The sequence below is a fragment of the Pseudopodoces humilis genome, chromosome 7, assembly GCF_049639895.1.
Source record: "Pseudopodoces humilis isolate 2021_Gansu_Grassland_sample_001 chromosome 7, ASM4963989v1, whole genome shotgun sequence".
In the NCBI taxonomy this organism is placed as follows: domain Eukaryota; kingdom Metazoa; phylum Chordata; class Aves; order Passeriformes; family Paridae; genus Pseudopodoces; species Pseudopodoces humilis.
Genome location: NC_142206.1, coordinates 15,139,518 through 15,162,707, shown reverse-complemented (window position 1 = coordinate 15,162,707; position 23,190 = coordinate 15,139,518). Strand labels below are relative to the sequence as shown.

The window sequence follows — 23,190 nt, the reverse complement described above, 5'->3', positions numbered from 1 at the left end:
AAAAGATCTTTATTGAAGAAGCTGATATTACATATGTGAGACCTGCTGTTATAGTCTTGAGTGCCCACCAAGCCTCACCTAATTTCTGTAAATCTGCAAAGAAAAAAGATCGGCAGCCAGTTTACCCCATGTCCTGCTCTGCCTGTTTACACAGAGCTCCAGGTTCCTCTCCCAGGGTGAGACGAGCAGTGTGTTTCCATGCATGGAGGTGCAAACAGGTTGGTGCTTGCAACACCTGAGCATCCAAAGATCAACTTACCTGTTCTGCTATGTAAAATGTGTGACTGTTCGTCTGAGGGTGAAACCAACAGCAGCGGAATGTCTCTCCCAGAATAGGGTTGTATGGCTTTTTTATTCCCTGAAAAACCAAGTAATCAAAACCTGCTACAAATGAAGATTTGCAATCCAATGCTACAGATGGCCACAAAAAAATAGGATAACTTTTTTCTTTGATGGTTTAAACAAAGTCAATCACAAGAGTAAAAACTGAAGAACTAGTTACATATCAATCTAATCTAATATAATCTTTTCATTCAAGCCATGGATTAATCTGCTATTCTCATCAATTTAATATTTAATGCCACCCAATCAAAGCCTTACAAGATGATAAAACTTTGTTATTGCTGCTACTATACACAGCAAGGATATTCTGATGTGGAGACATGGCACAGTGGTACTTATTGGCTTGAAAAGAGAAAGAAGACCTGCTTTCAGCAAAGGGAAAAACCTTGCATCCCAGGGCATGTTACTTGCTGATGACCAGTTTTACTTGCTAACTGTCCAGTGCAAAGGCTCTGAGGTTAATTGCCATTATTTTGCATTCATTGTCTACTTTGAAACCAAATGCAACCCCAGTTTAAAAAGTAATGGTCAAAGTCTTCTGAGCAAAAACAGAGGTAAAGTCTCAAAGGAGAGGCAATAGAGAAATTAAACAAAATGACAGCAGAAGATTTCAATGCCCATTACAACCCCAGTTTCATGCCTCTTTTTACCTTTGGCTTCTTATAGAAGCCGGACAGATACCACCTCAAGACTTGCTTCATGCGGGTGTACGGATCATCTTCAAGGACAGCCCTGCAGAACAGAACATAAAACGTTCTTTATGCTGGTCACACATCACATTAGTTTCTTACCAGTATAATAACATCAGTTTCAATTTATTTCCCCACAACTAAAGGGAAGTAACTTCTGTGCTGCTGCCAGTGAAAAAGTTGTCTCCCAGCAGAAATATATGTATTTTTAGTAACGTAAGTCACACAAAACAAACTTTAAAAGTGCACCCCTTGGTCCGCATTTCTGCAAAAAGACCAAGAAAATTTCTGGAGTGTATTAGTTGCAATTGGATATTTGAGTAGATTAATGTGGGATTGCCACTCACACTAGCACTGAGTCACAGCTAGTAGAACAGAGTCAAAAACAAACCTATGCCCTCAAAATCAAAGATTTTTTTTTTTTGTCTTTTTCTTTGCTTCCCTCTTTCATAAAATATCTTTAAAGATGATGTGCTACATGAACTCTATCAGTACTTTGAGATTTCATACAATAATTCAGGTTGGAAGGGACTTCAAAAAGTCATCTCAGCCAGCATCTCTGAACAATGCTTAAAGATGAAGCAGGAAGGAAACGAAACCAAAGGCATTCCTGGTATTTCCAACCATTTAGTCAGATTTAAAAATCCACTTGGGAAAATTATTGCAAAATTCATTTAGAAGGATCACCCGAACCACAAATTTAACCATTTTTTTATTAAAACCTCCAAACCTCTTGAAGTCTTCTTACATCTCAGCACTGAGAACTATTTCTTTAACTTCAGATGGTACAAATATCACAAACAAGGCTTGAAAATACCATGATTCTGTAATTACCCAGAAAAAGTGGAATAAAAATGAGTAACTAGTGCTGCTATTAGAATATTGCACATCCTGGTTTTACAATCCACTAGGCATATCTCATTCAGAAGGCAGGTCCTATCTGGAAGCATAACATTTCCTCTTTTCTACTCTGCTTCTCCCAGCAGGCCTCTCGCCTCAATGGTTTTAAAAGATGTTTCTTATTTGTTTATTAACCATCATAATCATACTGCTTTGGGGAACAGAAGCACTTGAGGATTTTGGTCGCTCTCTGTCCTGTTCTCGCATGTACACGAGTACACCAGGAGGTGGCACAGCTCAGTTGTGCAAAACTTGAAGGCATCGGCTGAATTTCCATCAGTTCTAGCCAACAGTGGCAAACATGTCCACATGCAAAAGTGTCTGGAGTTTAACTTTTCCTTCCTTGCCCCTCACTGGCAACAGTCTATCTGTAAAAAGCCACTGCAGCTGGTATCTGGCTTGATCTGTGTTGAAGCCAGTGACCCGGTATTATTCGGGAGCCTTTCTGGCACACAAAGAGATATTTCCACAAATATAGGAAAAATGCCCAGGCCAGGCCCACCCTGTGTGCTGCTTACTGGGAGAGCAGGTCAGCATGGTAGTAGTAGTCGGAGAGTTTGTTAAGGAATGAGCGTGGCTCCAGGATGAAGGTGGGCAGCACCACCCGTGACAGGTCCATGCCAGGCCGCAGCTGCTTCAGCAGGATCCACATCAGGCTCTTGTTCTCCTCAGAGACGGTTTCGGTCTGAGACGACTCCCCTGTCTACAAAGGCAAAGGGAACTTCAGGGCAGAAACAGGAAAACCATTCCTTGTGTGTGGGGTTCTCTGGGGGTCCAAGCTCACCCATGCACACCAGGCCCTGGCACAAGGGTGAATGCCCACCCACACCACTGCAGAGACATCAGCCATGTCTCGGTAGGAATGAATCCACAAAGCAATCAAGTGAATGGTGCAGAGAGCCCTGGGTGTCTGTGAAGTTTGGCACGAGGCAGGGAGCAGCTCTGCTGTGCTCCTCCCTGAGCCACTGCCTCCACACTCGTCAGGGCTGTGATGGGCCAGCATGGACCAGCATTAGCCAAGGGGACCCTGCACTGCAGGCCCTCAGGAGGTGTGGACATGCCCAGGGCTGCTACAGCATCCCTGTGGCCTGGTGGATGCACAGAAGAAACTCCTCACAGTCCCATTCTCTGCAAATGAAAGATTGTAAGATTCACTAGGATATATGTAGAAAAATATAGGAGGTAAACAAGTAATCAACAGAATAGAAGCAGTCCTCCAACTTCTGGACAAGACAAACTGGTGTGTCAATATTTCTCACTGCCAGGTGAGAGGCACAAAAACTCCAGCACCTGCCAATGCTGCTCCAAAAGAGCCCTTTGCAGCAGAAGTGTAGGTAAAAAAATCCAGGGATTGTGCTGTGGTTTCAGCCCTGTGTAGTTCCTATGCATTCAGTGGTGTACAAGATGGGCAACATGGAGGAATGGGCCTTTAACATCACTAGAGAAGGTAAATTAAACTAAGTTTTCAAATAAAAATGTCATTTTAATGCATCCTAGGCATCATAATTTAACAGTGAAAGAGAATACTTAGGCTTTCTAGTGATTTCTATGAGAAAAAGGGCACAGATCCACTTTTGGAATGGACTGTGGTTTGGGAGAGGGCATAGTAATACACAACAGTATTTACAGGTGGTATAAACCACTAAACATTCTTTTTCATCACCTGAGCATTGCCACCATGTCGGCTCCCAATCAGCACTATAGTCACAGCAAGTTTACCAGTCCTACAGGGTTTGCAGGCTGAGGGAATTTCAAACTAAGGAACAACAAAGCTCTGTTACTGTAACCGCTTTTCTATTTCTGCACCATTCTTCTTCTGACAGTCTGATGCAATATACACCTTGAACCTCCAAGGAGAAATGGAGTACCACAGCATCACCTAGGGCTTAAAATGCACATGGGTCTGTCAGAACTCTTATTATTTATCCAGGTTCTTGTGTGCATGTACTGTCAATATAAATTTAATGACATGTTGAAATTGCCGGACAAAGTGTTACTTAGAATGAGTCTACATAGGATGGACATAAACAGAAAGAGAAGAAGGTGCAGGAAGATGTGAACAACCTTAAATAATAACCCTTTTTATAACATGTTAAAACTACAAGCTTGGAAAAAATGGGATTTTTTTCTGTTATTAATCTACCTACTGAAGTGACTATTTTGTGTTCTAGACCAACTTTTGCAATCTCAAAGATCTTCTGACACCTGTTTCTGCCTTCACATTCCAACTACAAGCAAGGCAAAACTGGAAATGCACAAACACCTTCCAAGAGCACAGCAACGCACCTACCCACGTGCACACCTTTAAAATGAGTCCTCAAAGCCAAGCTGAAAATTTAACAGTGCCAGTTTGTGACCTTTGTCCTGCCACACCTGAATTGCATGCACAGGCTGAGGGCAGTTTCAGTTTAAGATGACAACTGACATTACTACTGGCACCCTTTGTGTTTACCTTGATACATCATCACCCAGGGGAGCTACAACATTGCACAAAACCCATTTTAGTCCACGTTCCTTTTACCAGTGAGTTCGGGCTCAACAACCAGCCCTATCTGTGTGTCCCAGGTGATGACAGCCCCACCTCCTGAAGAAATCTTACAAAACACCCATTGGCCAAGGCCACATGGCAATTCTTTTTGGAAGGTTACTGGACGTTACCTGTGCCTGACCAGGCACACTACAGAGAGCCTTATTTAATGCCACATGAAGTGTCACTCTCCAACAGAAATGCAGTCTTTTCCATTTGGTTTGTAGTGCAATTTTTTCTTCTTTGATGTAAAGCTGCAGAAATCTCTCACACACACCCACATACACACATGAGTGTAGCCTGTAAGGTTTGTTCAAACACCAAAATACCAGCCTGCCCTATCACCACTTCTAGGACAAATTTGTCATGTGAAGAAAGGTCATTTCAGAATAAGCAGCTGACAGAAATTAAATTTGCTTTCATTTTGCAGCTGCATAGTTACTCATCTATATTCAAAATCTCCTGTTTGAACTCAGTTACCATTTGCCCGTCTGCAGCAGGATTTGAGGGAAAAAAATGCACTAAAGAGAAGCTAGGTGTAATTAGGATATATCTGACTATATTTTTTTGGTCAATATTAGCAGTACACTTTCAGGAAAACATTGAAAGAAAGGCGTTAAGAGGCTGGTGAAGGGTCTGGAGCATGAGCCCTGTGAGGAGCAGCTGGGGGAACTTGGGTGCTTTAGGCTGAAGAAAACAAGGCTGAGGGAAGACCCTATCACTCTCTAGAACTACCTGAAAGGAGGTTGCAGAGAAGTGAGTGTTGGTGTCTTCTCCAGGGAACAAGTAATAGGAGAAGAGGAAGTGGCCTAAAGTCATGCCAGGAGAAGTTCAGATTGGATATTAACAAAAATGTCTTCACTAAAAAGATTGTCTGGCATTGGAACAGGCCTGGAACAGATGGCGATGGAGTCACCATCCCTGGAGGTACTTAAAAGCCATGTAGATGTGGTGTTGAGGGGCATGGTTTAGTGGTGGACTTGGCAGTGCTGAGTTAATAATTGGACTTGATCTTAAGGGTCTTTTCCAATGTAAATCGTTCTACGATTCCATGACTCTAAGAAAAAAACAGCTTTCCAGCAGTGTGTTTCTTTGAAGCACCAACAAGATATCAGCTTCCTTGTTCAAAGCAGTAGGAAAGTGAGTGCACAGAGCAGAGCTCCTCTGCTGCCTGCTCAGACTGATTCTCACACAGCACATTTGGCTGCCCTAGCTCTTTACCACTGCCTTTCTCAGAGGTGTCACAGTGACATCCAGCTAGTGAGGCTCTTTATGTGGAACAGAAATGCATCTTCCTGCTGTGAAATGTCATGAGAAATGACTTTCAGATAAGCGACTGGAATTTAGCAATCAAGTGGCTTAAATGCTCCATTCAGACAGAAAAAAAAGGATGTTCCATGCATAATAAAAAAAGGGAAGTGTCATATTTTGTATCACACAAGGACTGAGTACCCTAACTGGCCAGGACACATGCTGCCCAGCATAATAATCCCTGCTCCTGCTGGCTCCATGAATGTGCCAGTGCTGTGCAGATCTCTAATGCAATAAGTGGTTAAAGTAATCACTGATGCTGGAAACACACCAAAGCACAGTAGCTGAGCTGCTGTTCATAATGCAGAATTATTAAAGCACATGATAACATCACGCAATTTAGCAGCAAACTGTGCTTTGCTTTATCTGTGAAATACTATAACTCATAAAGTTGGCTGTTACCTGCCATACAGCTAAAAGGTGGAATGACAAATACTGTAAACAGATACATTTTAACAGGAACAGGCAGCAATCAAGATTTTTGTTTTCTTACCTCTCCAAATTCTTCATAGACTTGTTCAATATAAGTGGTCCCCTTCCCTCCTGGAGAGACCTCTCCCTGCATTTCTGACTGATCACTCTCGCTTTCATTTGTCTTCCGGCTGTTCTCATGTGCTTCATTCTCTGACTCCTCTATGTTGTCTCTCTCTGACTTGTCCGAAAAAGCATCGTTTTCCAAATGGTGGTTGTTCTCCAGGGTCGATTCATTCAACCTGCAACACACAGCTCATTACTTGCTTCAGTTTGATTTACAAAGCCACATTGCTTCAGGCTTTTTAAACACTGAAAAAAGACCCCCAGGACTCAGAATAGGGTGTGCAGACCAGGACAGTCTCAGACATTGATTTCCTGAATAACATGGGCTTTATTACAGAAAGAGTGAGATATTTTCCATCAAAACATTCCCCCCACAAACCGCACTTTACAAAATGTGCCAGCTCCATTTCCCACCCTTACACAGCCCTGTTGCTGGCTCTGGATGGGAGCCCACAAACCAGAGGGATGCACAGCAAGTGCACTCCAACAGCTCTACACTGCTGATTAGAGAACTGAAGTGTCCATCAGGAGAGATTTTTCCCTTTACAGAAGGCAATCAGTGGATTGCAGCACATATGAAAAAGATAGCATTATGGGATACATTTCCTTTTCAGTGCTATTGCCATTTTATTTCAACAGAGGGTGGTCCTAAGTCAGCCCTACACTAGGGAAGGCAAATATAAAAACTAACAGAAGCAAGTATTTTCTCACAGACATAGCCCTCCCTCACCCACCAGGCTAACCTGGGGAATGTGCTTACCCCAGATGATGCTGTGTGGAAGAACAGAGTTGAATGCATGGAGTGGACAATTGCATGACAGAACATCCAAATTATAACAGTATCTAAGGGAAAGCATGGAAGGTGTAACAAGCTTCATGCTCAGTGATTCAGACTTCAGAGAATGCCAAAAATTCTCTCTCAAGTAACCAATCATATCTCCATTTGAAAAAGCAGATGTAGTTCATATGACAAATGACAAATATGATTACACAGGCCAGAGGTCAAGTGCTGAAAAGTATTCACTAGATGCACTTTTTTCAAGTGGCATCTATCATGGGAAAGGGTTTTTCTTATCATACATGTCTGCAGACACATTACTTCTTCCATGGCCTGGCCTAACTCCCATTTGCTGAGCTTCTCAGCTTGTTCTTCTGAAAATTTTTAAACTGAGATCTCATGAAAAATTGTTCTTGGATAGAGCAATAAGAAAAGATTTCCAGCTATACAAAGGGTTTCAGAGGATCTAAGCAGCCCCTGGATCTTGAAGAGTTTTGTAACTTCCTGTAGTCTGTCTTCCTCTCCAAGATTTCTCAGTACATGGCATGGGAATGTTCTATCAAGCATCAAGCTTCTCCATGATGGGCATTTTCTCAGGCCATTCTGGCCATGTTCCAATTTTTACTAAGGATGAATGCTGGAAGTTCCTACCTTTTTTCTTTTCCCTCTTCTTGTTATTTTCTGTTTTGAAAAGATAATTGGGCATTGCTAGGTAAAGCCAGATTAAATTAAAAAAAACCAAAACAACCAAACAAAAACAACAGAAGAATCAGAACACAGAACTGACATCAGCTTTTCAGAAGATCTCAACTTCCAACTATGCACTGAAATAAGCTCATGATTTTTAACTTGCCAAGGAAGCCACATTGTGACAGTCACAGCTCAGTTTCTGGCAGAGCCCAGTTTCTAGAGTTCTTTTGGAAGTTTCATCTACAGCTTTCTGTGTCTTTAAAAATCTTTCTTTAAATTCCATTTGTAAATATATGTATGTCTGCATATATATATACACACACAATGTTTATATATACAAATCACATGTTTTTTTAATTTACTGTTGTGCTGTACAATGAAACTAAGACCAGAAATCAGAGTCAATGACCAGCACTAATAATTTGCAGTCAGACATTATGTGTCTTCATTGTTCTAGTGCCAGGATGTTAGTTCTCTTTTTTAGCCACCAAGCAGCAAATGTAATGACTGATAACCAAATACATTGGAGGCACAGATTACACACACTTGAATTTAAAATAATAAGGCAGAAAAAAGATGAGGAGAGAGCTGTCTGGAGAGATTATCCCAGGATTCCTCACCACAGTTGTTTCCTGGATGATATGTCCAGGAAAATATTTGTTTTTGATCATTTAAATACCTAATTTATTTCTTAATTTTTCAATGGTCAGGTAAACATATGAGTGTTGTCTGTGGTTGCTTTGCTCCCTTTACCTAGTGAAAGTCTTCTCCATAATACTTGAAGAAAAAATACTTGAAAGAACAGTTCATTATAAGGCTTTTAGTTCATGGCTGAGAAGTAGCACTTGTTTCTATTTCACATTTATAAGAAGAGCAAGTTTTCCAGTGTCATCTGCCTCACATTTGGGAAATATTTCAAGTTTAATGGAGTAAATTACTCTTTCCTTAGTTTTCTCCCACCACTCCCACCACCACCCCCTACTCGAGTATTTTTTAAGGATTTCAGATTTAGTCCAAGAGGGAAATCAGATTCATATGCACTGATTACCCACCACCACAAACAAGGCAAGACTTAAGACATCCAGAGCCATGGAACCACTCCGGGGAATCAAAGGGAAAGCAGATGCTTCTGAGCATCAAATATGCTGAGGATCAAATATGAGAGGCTGAAGTGCACCCAGGCTCTTCCTCCAAAGAGAATCACCACTGACTATGTGTGATATGCTAAAAAAAAAAAGCCATGCCATGAGCTTGGCCAACCAATCAATGTAAAGACTTCCCAGGGGCTTCCAATGAGATTTGGATCAGACTCCAAAAGCCAGGAGGAGTGACTACGCTAAAAGTCAACACTGGATTTCCACCATGAGCATGGGTAACCTGGCACTTTTGCTGACTAATTTACTGTTTCATCATATAAGAGTTCTCTTACAGCAGTGCTTTATTCCCTTAGAGGCAATCCTGGAAATATAAATTGGTGACCAGGACTTTGGGTTTGATACTGTTCTGCTACATGAAGCGAAGAAAAAACTTTGGTTCCTGCAAACAAGTAACCAGCCAGACTCCTGGGGCTGCTGGAGATTAAGACATGGAAGCCACAAGAAATACAACTCGATATTCAAAAGAAGAGTGCCTGGTGCCCTAAAAGTCTCTTGTCTAAAATCACTGATTTACATAGTACTTAAGCCTTTGATTCACTCACACAGTTCTCACTCTCATTTTTATACACTACTAAAGACATGGATTTTGAAATCACTGTATAATCTTGATTTGTTTCCCAGTAGGAAAGGAGCAAAGCAGCCAGCAGACAAATGCAACTTTGGCTCAACAGAAAATCTGCCTTTGCCAGCCCCCAAGGGGGTTTTGTTCTCCCTATAATATCCATCATCTTCCCTTTCTTTTTCTGTTCTTGACAGAGTAGTTTGGCTAATTTGAAGATAGAGTTAAATGTAATTAACTGCCCCCCTAACAACTACATGCCAATTTAATTGGTAAGATTCCCTGTAGAGAAAGCATTTAATTAGAATGAGTGAATCCCTGTGAGGAAGCCACTGTCACTGGCAAACCAATAACACTTTGCTCAGCACTCACACAGTTTGGTGTTTGCATTCTCTCTTATTTAAATGTTCATCACTCCTTCAGGGATGACATCAAATCATCCTCCTGTCCTGCAACCCTCAAACTCTCCTTGGCTTTAAGCACTGGGAAGTTTGGGTACACATTCCCAACAGTGGTAGGGAGAACTCTCAGAAAGGACAGTGTACCGTCGAGACAACCACATGCTGAATGCCCAGTTTGAATCAGACTCAGCTAAAATTTGAGCCTGTAAAAGATACCTGATTGCAGTTGTGTGTACTCTGTCCTGCTGAAAACTCTGCCATGTGTGCTACTGCTACTGAGTCCCGTATCTCAAGATGGCTTTTAATGTTGGGCAACTAAGACGTGAAATAGAGGCATCACTTAAGCATCATTCACACATATTCTGAAGAAATACTTTACTACAGTCTTAACCCTATCTTCTGCATTAGCTTACAGTAGCCATGGGTTTGCCTGAATGTTCTCAGTGCCACATGCTCCATTTTAATATTACGTATATTTCTGTACACAAATCCATCAGCCAAGAAACAAGTCCACTGCATTCTTGAATTCATTATCAAAGTGAGCACAGAGACTCACAGCCACAAGGAAGGTATTATGAAAGAAGCCCATGAGCACAAGTACTAGGGCACCTGATGTGGTAAGATATTAGATTTCCTTTTCTTCTCCTACTGCTTTTCAGTAAAGCTCTTCAAACTCTAGATAAAAACCCGAACAGCAGGACTGGAGAGCACAAGCTGGGATTACCAGAACCTATCAGGGCAAAGGGCAGACTGGAATGCTGCCACCCCTTTGGTCCCATGGGGCCAGAGGTACCTTCACACTCTGAAGAGGACTCAGACCCCTGCTGTTGTTGTAACAGAGACCAAGAAAACCTCTTAAAGGTGAGGTCCTGCTCTGCAAGGCATCATCTTTGCAGACTGCAAGAATTGCGACCCTAGAAACTGCATAACTGATGGTGCATTGCTGTGAGCTCTGAAAGTCAAATTCCAATCAGCAGAACTAGAAATAGACACTATATTTCCCAGTTCTCACTCCAAAGGCCAAATGTCTATACCAGGAGGATTTTTGAAGTTGCTTATTCAGCTATAAGCAACAGAAAGGCCTGGGGCTTTCTAATGTGTAGAGAGCTTTGATGTTCCAAAATGCTGCAGTAATACCAAGAATATGAATAGAAAGGAGGCTGTGGGGACTTTTTCCCCTTATGTAAAAATTTATCTGATTCATCAAAGAAGAAATTGGACACCCCTCAAAAACCCCTGTGGAGAGAGAAAGTAATTATAAAACTAAGGATGCAGTGTGTGAACCCTGCTGACTATGACACAGTATTACTAGGGAAGAGTACACATTCTTAAAAAATAGATCAGATCCAGAGCCATATGTGCTAGCAACACACAGACATTGTTAGTGACTGTGTCTGTGTAACTACAGCAGCTAGATTCTGCAATCTTTACTCAGGCAAGCCATTTTTCATGCTGGCATCCCCAGACACCATTTTGGCCCAAGCAGGGGACAGAAGAAAGTTGTTTATGTACAAACAAACACAGCTGAGATTTCCCCCAGCCCATGTGTTCAAGCATTAGGTGGCAACACCAAGTCCATATATTAGTGAAGGATGCAGCAGCAGAACACACAGGCTGGTTTTTAAACAGATTTCCTCAGTGGACTCTGGCTAGATTACCCTAAAGTTTGAGCCGTATGACACCTCTCCGTGCATTAAAGAGTAACAGCCCCAACTTACTGGAAGAACTCCTGATCTGACATAGCACTGGTGTGCAAGAGGTGGTTGAGCCCCACATGCGCAGAATCACTCGAACAGTTCACTTCTCCATCCTTTCCCTGCTTAGAGGCACTGAGCCGGAAGAGGCTGGAGCAACGCAGGGCAAGTTCCAAAGCATCCAGCCAGCATCGGCCTGTGAAAACAAAAGGAATAATTTAATCATAGCAGAGTAAATAACACAATTCACGCATTGCTTCTCAAGAGCTTCTTGCCTGGGAGTAAAGCTCATTATTATTATAATTCAGGAAGTCACTGTGTAGAATATGTTTTTCAGATATATAATCCCTAGGTTATCTTGCCTGAAATGCTGTGTTTCAGCAGCTGCATGGATAATACAGTGGGAAGCTCACCCCAACTCCGTCTTCCCTAATAACATCCCCTTCTGATCTCCCACAGCTTGTTCACATCCCATTGCCCCTTTCTGATTTAGTCTGAGATGCAGGCAATCTGTGCAGGTACGGTGCTTCCACACCACCCAGCATGTCATGTCTGCAAGTAATACACTCCCCAAAACACATTCACCACTTGGCAACCCCACCTCACTTCCCAGTGGCAGGGAGATACCAGGGCACTGAACTGTGTGGGAGAGGTCCCTGCTTACTCTGGGGTCACTGAACCACAGCCTGCTCAGGGGTCCCATGATGGCTGTAGTGCTGCAGTAGCCATCATTCCAATCAAGATCCAGAATGGTGAATATGTGACAGGGTGACTGAGACTAGAGAAAGCTGTCAGGCCGTTCATTTTCACTTTCTCTGCATTTTAAATTTTTTTTTACATTCCTTCTCTCTGCCTGGTCTATCAGATAATCTGTGTGGGACATTATTTTTTCTTATCTTGTCACAAAAAAAATCTTTACCTGAAGGGTCCATTTTGCAGGAATTATAAGCATGGCACAGAGCCAAGACACACTGCAGCTCCTATGCACAGCCACAATGGATTTCCTTATGGCCCGCACAGGTCTCACAGACAGACAGCAAATGAAAAGCACAGGAATCCAAGCTGACCTTCAGTTCCTTTTGCAATGCTCCATACAAGGCTACAGAGCTGTGTGTCAAAGCCCAGCCATCACAGTGCTGGAGCTGCTGTACTCCTGGAAGCACCTGAAAATAGCCTGATTCTGTAGTGCAGTCATTAATGAGGCCAGGGCACCTGCAAATTAGCTGAACATTCGAGAATTGAAGTATCAAGGGAGTGATCCTCTAATTTCAAGCTTGTAAAACAGAGCTCTTCATTACACTTCTCAGAATACATTTCACAATAATTAGAAGTGTGATTGAGAGGCAGTGAGGGAAACAAAAGATTTTGCTCTAGCAATGGCACATGCTGCAAACAGGATTTCTCTGGATCGCATTCATTCCTGGTTCCATTTGGGAAAATTTTCCATTAGATTCTTTTCTATCACACAGCATCAAGCACATGCATAAATCTCACTGGGACCCTGCTGCTCTCCTGGGCAGAATTCCCATCAACTTCAACATGACCAAAATTTGGCTCTGTAAGATCAATGAGAGTTTAAAAAAAAATCTAGATCATGTATATAAAGAAATGCTTATAAATTTGAGTGGCTTTCAATGCATGCTTTGATACAAAGCTGCAAATTGTAAAACAAAAATATCTCAAATCTTTGAAGAATTGTACTTGAGCATTTAGCCACAAACACTGCAGAGCTCCAGTCATTTATTCTAATTTTATCCAATAAATTCCTTCAGCATCAACTTATGATTTAATAATAACATCACAAATAATGGTTAATAAAAGATTAGAAAGTTTGAATGCTGTTGGAATTGATTTCGCACTATTCTGTATTTAACAAATATTCTTGCATTAAAGCTTTACAGGCAGAGATTTATTCCCTTCTCACTATGTGGAGGATTTGCATGGATAACCCATTAGAGTTAATGGCTGCACTGAGCACAGATCCACCTCCTCCTACATATCCCTTCTCCCCCAAACCCACCACTATGCAAATCTGTTTCAGGCTGTGCCACACAAGGGAGCACACTCCTGCTCGGGCTCCCTGCTTTGACTCTCTGCCTTTAAATTTGCTTTTCTTTTCCAGTTCCGCAGAGCGAGAACTGTGTGATTTGACATTTGGAAATGCTGCATATGTCAAGATATTTTTGTATTAAATAGGCAGTTAAATCAGGTGCTTTGACAGGTAGGTTGATTTGTAGCAGCATGAACCCTTTGAGGCAGCACCGAGGTCATCTCCTCAGTGCTCTGCAGCTCTCATGTACTCTCATTATCCTATGATGGCTGAGGCAAGGGTGGCCCCAAATCTCCCTGAGACATTCCCCTCCCTGGGGATGTAGAGAAAGCAGTTCACACTGGCCACGACCCATGAGCAGCTCTTTTACCCCCATCCCACTGCCACAGGTGTTCACCAGTACTGACATGACCTTACAGGCTTGGTCAAAAATTTGGGGCTCATCCCATCAACAGAGGAAATTTCAACACAATATATCGAGGGTTTCCATCTCTTCAGATAACTCCCTGGAAGATGTTATGAGAAACTTGAATCTTTTCTGAAGCCTTTTCAAGGAGCTTAAATTAAAAAAAAAACCAAAAAAACCCCAAAAAACCCAAACATTAAATATTAATTTTAATAGTCCTGGAAGATACACAAAGCTTTAGAGGGACTCGCTGTGCATCAGCAGCCAGCATTCCTTGTGCCCTGCAGCAATAGAAATGGCATCAGTGTACACCCTTGTTTTCATTTCTAACAGAAACTGAACTGAAGGGATGCAGAGCATCCCCAAACTCAGAAATAGTCAGAAATAGCCATCAGGTGGTGCTGTGAATCCAAACAAACATATCACAACCCAGATGTAAAACAGGGGCTTACCTCTGCAAATAAAAATGTTACATTCTCAGCAAGTCAATGGTGCCTTAATTGCAGCATAAACCCATAAAATTATATTCTCTCAATTACAGGGATTGCACACAAGATAAACCTGTTTCCTTGCTAAAGGCCTATATGAAATGTTTTTACATCTGAGTGACCTTTCTATTGAGCTGTATTCTTCTGGATTGTGAAGATGATACAAAAATGCTAGCATTTGGATTACTTAATTGCTTACCTGACAATTCTACTTACTCCCTCAGGAAATGCAGAAGGACAGAAATGAATGTGGTCACATAATTAAAGGCTGTCACCTGCACTCATGGTACTGCATGAAGGCTTCATGGCTACCTCAATTCTCACATGCTCTAATTCTGAGTGGGTGACTCAAGTAGGGTTTTTTGTATACAAGGTAATCAGACTACAAAAGAATGTAAGATGTGGGTTCCTTCAGAGAGGAATGGCAGCCCAAAAGGGTGCATATGAAGGAAGCAAAAAAAAAAAAAGTTACAATTATATTCTTTTAGGAGATTTGAAGCTGCAATGCAAAAACTGCAATCAATTATCAGCTATAATTTTTCACAAACTGTGGCTTAAACTAAACATGTGTTTACATTCTGAAGAAAACCCCAAAAGTATGTTATCAGCTTGTGGCAGAATCTCCCCACAGGCTTTTAAGCTCTTCTCAAATCAAATTATATAGAAACAGAGAATTGTTTACATTACATCCTGTAGGATCATCAAGTCCAACTGTTAACCCAGGACTGCCAAGTCCACCATTAAACCTTGTCCCAAAGCGGCACATCTGCATGTCTTTCAAATACCTGCAGGCATGGTGACTCAGCCACTTCCCTGGGCAGCCTGCTCCAGCACTCATCTGCTAAGCAGGTCACCTTGCCATAGAAGATCAGGTTGGTCAAGCAGGACCTGTCTTCCCCAAACCCTGGCTGGCTGTTCCTGATCCCTTGCTTGTGCTGCACATGCTTTGAGATGCAAACAGGAATCACTATGGCTCCTTGCAGGACACCTCCCAAGTCAGCAGGGCACTGCTGGTACCACGAAGAAACCTGGAGGCTGCAAGGCTAAAGAGCAGCAGGCATGTGCTTGCACCAACTTTTTTTTTTTTTTTCTTTTTCACAGACAAAAGGAACTACTAATATCAAGAGACAAAAATAATTTCTTCTCTCTCTTGGGAAAAAATAAGTTAAAACAACGGAAGGTGCTCAAGCTGCTAACCTAGGTTCAGTTCAAAGAAAAACTTGAGTCTGTCCAAGTCTTTGAAGAAATCTAAAATTACAAAAATATCTCACAGGACAAAACCAGGCAGCACTGAAAACACTAAGCTATTCAGTTTTAAAATTCTTTGCACTCACCTACAGCAACTAATCTGATGTGCCAAGTCTATCTGCTACACTTTGCAGCAGCTGGTCACGGAGGACGAGAGCCAACGTTCTCTCAGCACTCACCAGAAAGAAAAACCTGCTCTAGATGGAATCACACCATTACACGCAGAAATATCAGTCTGTGACTATATACTTCTTTCCACTGCATTCCTGTAGCTACAGAACACCTGGGATGAATCTCTTGCCAATTAAGACTTCAAAAGGCACACACTGAGCAACCACACATTCCTCCAGAGAGGCATCACTAAGGGAATATTATTCTTCTTGAATTATTAAAGTCCTCCAGCTTTGGCCTCATGCCTCACATGCACAAGATAGATGCTTTTAAAAATCAACCTGAAGTAGACTGCCACCTGGAAAGGATGAATTCTTGCTCAAGTGCACACAAATCACAAATCGTGAGGAAGAGGCTGATTTGGTTCAGTCAGTGAACATTAAGGTCATCGTGTTCAGCTGACTGCTTATTTTGCTGTACCACTTGGATGCCTGTGTGCATGATTTCTCGCACTTTGGCTGTCAAGATGCAAGGACGTGAGCTCTCAATTAGCTGCAGGTGCAATTTATGCAGTGAACTTAATGAAATCTTGTTGCAAAAGCCTGGATTTTAAACCACTGTGAAAGGTCTAAGGAATATGAAACACAGACATAAAGCTAAAAAGATATTCTATTTTCTCCAGAGCTGCCAGGACCCAGAGATGTGTTTCATTGTTAACCTGGTTTCAAATTGTGATCTTCCTTGTGGTTCATTGCTTCTGTGCGTGACCCTTATTTCAATAAACTAATTTCCTCCCCAGATGAGAGCATCAGTTTGGGGGGAAGGGCCAGAAGCCTAGAAAAGAAACAACACTGTAAGCCAGACCGTCAGGACTTCCACACAACTGCATCCACATCAGGCAATGGAGGCTACCCAGAGCATACCTGAAGGAGAGGGCAGACATAAGGAATAAAATATAAATGTGGTTTACAGTTCTAATGTTAAGATTTTAACCCTTGGTAATCTGCCACTTTGAATTCCATTAGTAGGAATACACCCTGTGGCAGCAGTGCCCATGGCAAAGTGGAGATCCTCACTGTGAAATCTAAGCAGGTGACTTAAAATGCCTAGGACATACCAGTTAGATCTCAGGGGCAGCTCCAGAATGGTCTGGGCAGGATGCTTGGGACAGATTTAAACTACTAATTCTAAGTCACTCCTCAAGACAAATCTGAAATGAAGACAAAGTCACTGGTTTGGAAAAAGCAGTCTTCTTTTTTGAAACTGCTAAGAAACACCCTGCACTTGTGCAGGTTGAGCCCTGTAGGCTGACATGACCTTTCCAGAGGCTGATGTTTAAAACACATCAAAAAGCCGACTGCTGCTCTGGTCTGTGAATGGGAAATCTGCTGTAGCTGGGCAGTGGTTCTGCAGATCGTCCAGAAGTCATGAACTTAAATACTACCAACTGTCTGTCACAGATGGTACAGCAGAGGGGAAAATGGGGATGCTGAAATGCTGAGAGAAAAAGTAGGCCATGTAGCTGCTGATCATGATATAGTTGCCTGGATGGCTGAACTGTATATCTAACATATGCTGCAACTCAGTATTTCCCAGCAAGTCAGAGGCATCCACAAGTTAGTTATATTTGCCAAATGCTTTGTTGTTCATTTTCCACTACTAACATGGTAGACACAGCCAGGACACCTCTTCAGAGATGCTGTAGATTCCCACAGTATTGCACTGTGGGGGAGATGTGAACACACTATAAATATATGCAAGGGCCCAGATCCCACCTGCCCCATTTGTCTTGGCTGGCTTAGTTCATATCACCTCCATCTCCTGTCTCTCTTGCATCCTCTAGGTTTGTCCAGTGTGTTAAAGAAATGAAACAAACTCAGGCACACCCTTTTGGAAATGCCTCCTTACAACAGGTGATGCAATGTAACAGTCTAAAACCATTTCAGCCTGTCTTCTGAGCTTAAAATCAAACCATATAAATTATAAAGTACAAGCCTTAATTTCCTGCAGTTTATACAGAATTCTTTTTAATGTAGCAGTTTCTATTCCTTGTGTCTTTGTCTGCATATGCTTTTACATGACTTACTGACATTAATACTACCTCCAAGTCACTCATCTCCAAGTATGACACTCGTGTTTGGCCATTTGTCAGGACATGTGCTTGGGGGGAAGCTGTTCTTACCTCTTGTCTGCCCTTCCTATGCAAAGTATGACCACTTTCCACAGTTCACTGACCTCAGCTGTGAAGTAAAATACTCTCATTCAGCTGAAAATTACACCATTTTTCATGCTAATATTTCTGGTGCAATTCAGTATCAATTTTTTTTTTTTTTTGTAACATCCACTGCTAAATGGACAGATCCCAAAAGCTTTGGCTTTCATGATCACCTCATCAGACTCAGAATCTACCAGGCATAATGTGGGTGCTCCAAACCTGTGCAGGTGGCTCTAGGGCACTGCTGGTGCTGATCAAGAGGTTGTATTTTGACTTGAACTAAAGGCCCTAATTACTTTAAACATACACATTTAGGATATTTGATTAAAAGGCACCACAGTTCCTCCTCCTTCCCTTGATCATGCTAGCTCTCCATCTAAGATTAGGACCCTACTGGAGAGAAGCAGCAAAATTAAGAAAAATCACACTAAACTGAAAGTAACTCTATTTTGATCTGCCTGGCCGCTGCATGCTTCCCAAGAATCTTGGCCAACATCTTGGCTTTCATAATGTGTTCCAGTAACTCACTATTTTAAGCTCTTTTGACACTGGAGACACGTAATGATTCACTGAGCAGAAAACGTCCCACGGGCATTTCAGCACTAAAAATTCTCACGTGCCAGGTATGGTCCCTTTTGTGTTTTTCCACCACATGTTGTAGGACCCAGACAGAGAGATCACAGCTAGAAAAGTCTTACCTCTGATGATCTCTTGGGAGCTAGTGCTACCTTAGGAGTATGGGTATGGGTAAGGTTAGTTAGAACCTTTATGGGTAAGGCTAGTTAGAACATATCTAAAGCTCTCCTACTCCATGTAACTGGCCTATGGCAGACACCATAAAGAGTAGAAGCTCAGCCACAGGTCTCTTTTCCTGGCTGCCTCTTTGGTTTAATCATTAATAATTAAATTAGTGGAAAGACAAGCACATGGGTCTAAGAAAATAATATTTTATAAAATCTGGATTGACTAATGGTTGTTGAAGCTATTTGCTTGCCTAAGAACTCTGTGGGGCTGTTCTGTATATCTGTTCTGTGGGCTGTGTGTATAACCAGGGCTTGAAATGCCTCTAATTTAGCAGCTCTACCCTACAGCACTATTTCCCCCCACAAGAGATTATTGCATCAATCTATCTCTTTCTAGGCAGGTGCCCAGTTAGAACCCTGTATTCCTTTACACAAATAAGCTACAAAAGCAGAATATGTTAGGAAATAGATGTGTGTCTATGGGTCTACATAAGTTCTGTTATTTCCATATAATTCCACTACACTGACATCTGTGAGCAGTTTCCAGTGTCAAGATGGTGTCCCTCATCATGAACTGTCCTCTTTTTACTGCAGGAGGAAAATAGCACAGAAGTCTGTAATGAAGGAAGGTTTCCTCCTATTCTAAGTGTCATGTCAAATGTGCATTTGCATTGTCTCATTTCCATCCCTTAGGAAAATGTAAAGCCTAATCACTAGACCAGAAGGACTACTTTCAAAGCCCATTTCACTCCAGAAGAAGTCCTTATGTCCCTAAAGTTACTCTAGGTAAGACCCAAAGGAGCATATGGGGTAGATGAGCTCACTTGGTGGGGCAGGTGAAAAATATTCATAAAATGAACAGCCTGGGTTAATTCACTATGAAAAAAAATAAAATAGAGTATTCTGAAGGTCAAATGGAATAAAAACACGGCTTTAATCTTCTTATCTACTTATAAATCACTGATATTTTAGGTCCATTGAAATAATTTACAGAGATTTTCACAGAGCAAGCTGGCATGTCTGTTATATATTGACCTAAATTTACCCTCCATAATTTTCTGAATTCCCAGAATGGTATTTTACATGTGGAGTCACCAGCATCTGGGCCTGCTATACTGCAAACCACAGCAGAAATAGCTCATAGCAAAATTCAGGTGGCTGAAAGATACCTACTGACAGCTCTTCAATATTACCATACCATTTTCCTCCAACAGATCCCTCCCTAGGGTAAGACGTAGGCAGATAGGACAATGAAGTCTCTGCTGAATTGAGGACACTGAGCCCTTTTCAAATCAGGTTTTTTGGACTTCTTCCATCCTTTAGTTTATACTGACTTAGTGATTTTCCCCAATTAGAAGCCTAAGTCCTTCTTCCCTACACATGACCAGAGAGGTGACTGTTCAGTGAGGGCAACAAAACGTGCCAGAAGTCTGCTTGATCTACTCTGACCATTGGTAAGAGCAGTATTTCAAACTGGCTGAGCCACCATTTATTCCTTTATACCCTTTTTTTTCCCTTTTTTTCTTTCATCAACCTATTTTCTTAACTAGCAAGAAGTATGCTATCTGGAAAAAGCAAACAAACCCCCAAACTCACCATCTGATTCAGAGGCTGCTCTGAAAATCAAGTAGCTGCTGGGAAGAGGCTGAGTGATCGAACCAACATTTTCTCCCTTTGGTCCCTGGAAATGAACACAGACAGAAAGATGTAAGGCACAGAAGCTCCAATGGACTGTTCAATGTCTTTCCACCCTTCCCAGGCAGACTGTGCATGTTTGTGATAGGAAAGAAGGCAGGAGCAGATGGAATAATATGGAGAGACTCACTAGTAATCACGATATTGCTACTGCAGCTCCAAGGCAGTAGTGAGCTCCTATGAAAATGGAGCTTGGTCTAACCTGTACTCAGCCCAAAACCTGCTGTTCATTCTGATATGCAGGAGTGGAAAGATCTTACTGCTGTCACTTGGGACAAAATCAGTCAAACCTTTGTGCAACACCAGAAGGAACTGCTCCATGAGGTGCACATGGAGTCTCTTGCAGACAGGTACACTTACAGTGAAATACCCTTCACACGCCACCACAAAAAAGCAGCAGAGCCACACCTTGTGCTGTGAGTGCATCCAGCAGAGAGGCAACAGCAGCTCTCCTGGAATTAAACAAAGGAGAAACTCCATTCTGAGTCTGTGGGAAATGTGAAAAAGGGAAAACCACAGACTGAGGACCAAAGGTCCCCCAGCATGGACACATTCTACTGGGTTCAGTCTTCCACCTTTAAATCCAGAGAACCCCTATGCTGTGGTGCCTTGGGTGACAGCCACTTCAGACTTTGCCCACTTTATGCTGTCTTTAGTTTAGAAGCTGTGGCAAAAAAAAAGTGTCTTGTAAACATCTTGCCACCACGCTTTCAGCATGACCCTCCAGAAATGATGCCCAGGGAAGTAAAGTCCATCCTGGATAAGACAATTCTTTGAGCAGAACCACAGGCTCCCCTCTTCATCTCCTCCCTGTTTTCTTCTCTTCTGAACTCCAGAAGATGCTAAGAAAAAGCAGTTCCTGTGTGTAGTAAATACAGCTTCATACTCTTCATGGTATGGACTTTGTGCCTTAACCTGGCAGAAATAAATAGAAATCCCTCCTCCTACATTGCATTTTCAAAGCAACCCAGCTTCCTCCAGCTTCTTATCTTCCTCATTTTGTAACAGATAACACAAAAGCAGATAATTTTCAAATATGCAGACAATATGTCAGAAATAAAAGCAGGGCAGAAAACATCACCAATACTTGTGTGACCATTATGGCACCAGCAGGGGAGAGCAAGAGGTTTTCTCCAGGATGCTCCAATACACATTTCCTTGACATTCTAGAGAATACCACAAAATGCTGAAAATCCGTGGGCAGTTTTTTGCAGTTTGACTATTACTCTCTTCCCTTACATGGGCCTTTATAGTATTCCACCAGATTCCTTGAAAGAAGGATTTCTCCCTCCCAGTTGTATCAACTGTATGGAACTGTAATTGCTATTTAAAACTGCCCCTGTACATAAGTGCTTCACAGCTAAATAGTGGTTTTATCTGGATTTTTGTTTTTAAGTTACACTCAGAAAAGCAAAATTTGGACAGAGTGAGGAAAGCATCAAGTTGTATCTGAGTGTATGAAGATGAAGTGTTAAGACAACAGTCTCCAGTCAAGCTTTTTGCCTTCACATCTGCAGGGTTCCTCTGCTACCAGGAGAAACTGGGATCCTTCTTACTCACTTTCATTTTCCCCTCCCCTCTCCCAACAAGAGGTTCACAAAATTAAGACTGTTTAAAAGCTTAATAGTCAGGACTGGCAAAGTTGAGATTTGATTTGTAAACCAGAGCAGAGCAGCTTAAGACATTACTAGTGACATTAACGCAATCAGGCATCATTCCCCATGGCATTTTTCCTTTCAGTTGCTTGCAGCTGATCAGGGCGTTGGAGAACTACTGATGACACCATTACTCGTATTTTTAGTGCAGAGGTGGGTATTTGCTGTGTTTGAGGAAAAACCCCACAACCTAACAGTACAGATACAGAGAAACAGTATTTTAAAAAAAAAGGGGGAGATGGAAAGGAAGGGATAACACAAGATTCTAACAGGCATTTAGGCATGTGGATTAACTCAAAAAGCAGTTAGGTCACTCTGTCAAGGAAACACATTCAACAGTAAGGCATGTTCATGCATGGAGGGGGCCACTTCCAACAGAAAAAGAAAAGAGGCCATGAAAATAAAACCAACAACTGCACAGATTAAGTGGTGTTCTGTATCCGCACAGCAGAGATAATGATGCTTTCTGTCTCCCAGCCTTTGGGCACCATGCCAGTGACCATCTCTCACTAAAAGTGTTGTCCCAGCTGCACCAGCACCCAGAGTCCAGCTGCAGCCCCTGTGCAATACAACTAAAAAAGGATCACCTTCAGATCATTCCTATCTTTATATCTGATTTGAGACTCAAAAGGCATTATGAAATGGGGTGAATGGGCTTTGAAAAATGTAGAGGACTGACAGTTTTGGATAGTATGACAAGACATCTCAGAGAGTCATAAAACAAAGCTTAAAAAGGGGTGGGGGGTGGGGGGGAGGGTGGGGAGAAATCTCCTTAACAGTATTGCAGATTACCACAAGAATGAAGATGAAACTTTTGTGTTCTGGAACGGAACAACAACTAGAACAGCAGCAGTGCAAGACCATTACTAGAACTCTTTCTTTAAAGGAATGACTCAACTTCTCACAAACCAACAAAACTCAAATGATGCATTTTCCTAGATGCAGCGGGTCTGACCCCAACTTACTTATTGTTCTAAATAAATGTCAGAACAGG

General features: G+C 42.0%; 1 protein-coding gene across 10 annotated transcripts in view; it reads right to left on the bottom strand.

The window, feature by feature from the left end:
* OSBPL5 (oxysterol binding protein like 5) overlaps nt 1-23,190 on the bottom strand; it is a 176,134-nt gene that overhangs the window by 16,136 nt on the left and 136,808 nt on the right. For all 10 annotated transcript variants that reach the window (XM_088057824.1, XM_014252148.2, XM_014252149.2 and 7 more), the window contains 6 exons: nt 20,443-20,527; nt 11,610-11,781; nt 6,263-6,482; nt 2,450-2,634; nt 993-1,074; nt 260-358 (listed from right to left, as the gene is read on the bottom strand). In XM_088057824.1, coding sequence (XP_087913950.1) covers nt 260-358; nt 993-1,074; nt 2,450-2,634; nt 6,263-6,482; nt 11,610-11,781; nt 20,443-20,527 — 843 coding nt within the window. The remainder of the gene's footprint in view (nt 1-259; nt 359-992; nt 1,075-2,449; nt 2,635-6,262; nt 6,483-11,609; nt 11,782-20,442; nt 20,528-23,190) is intronic.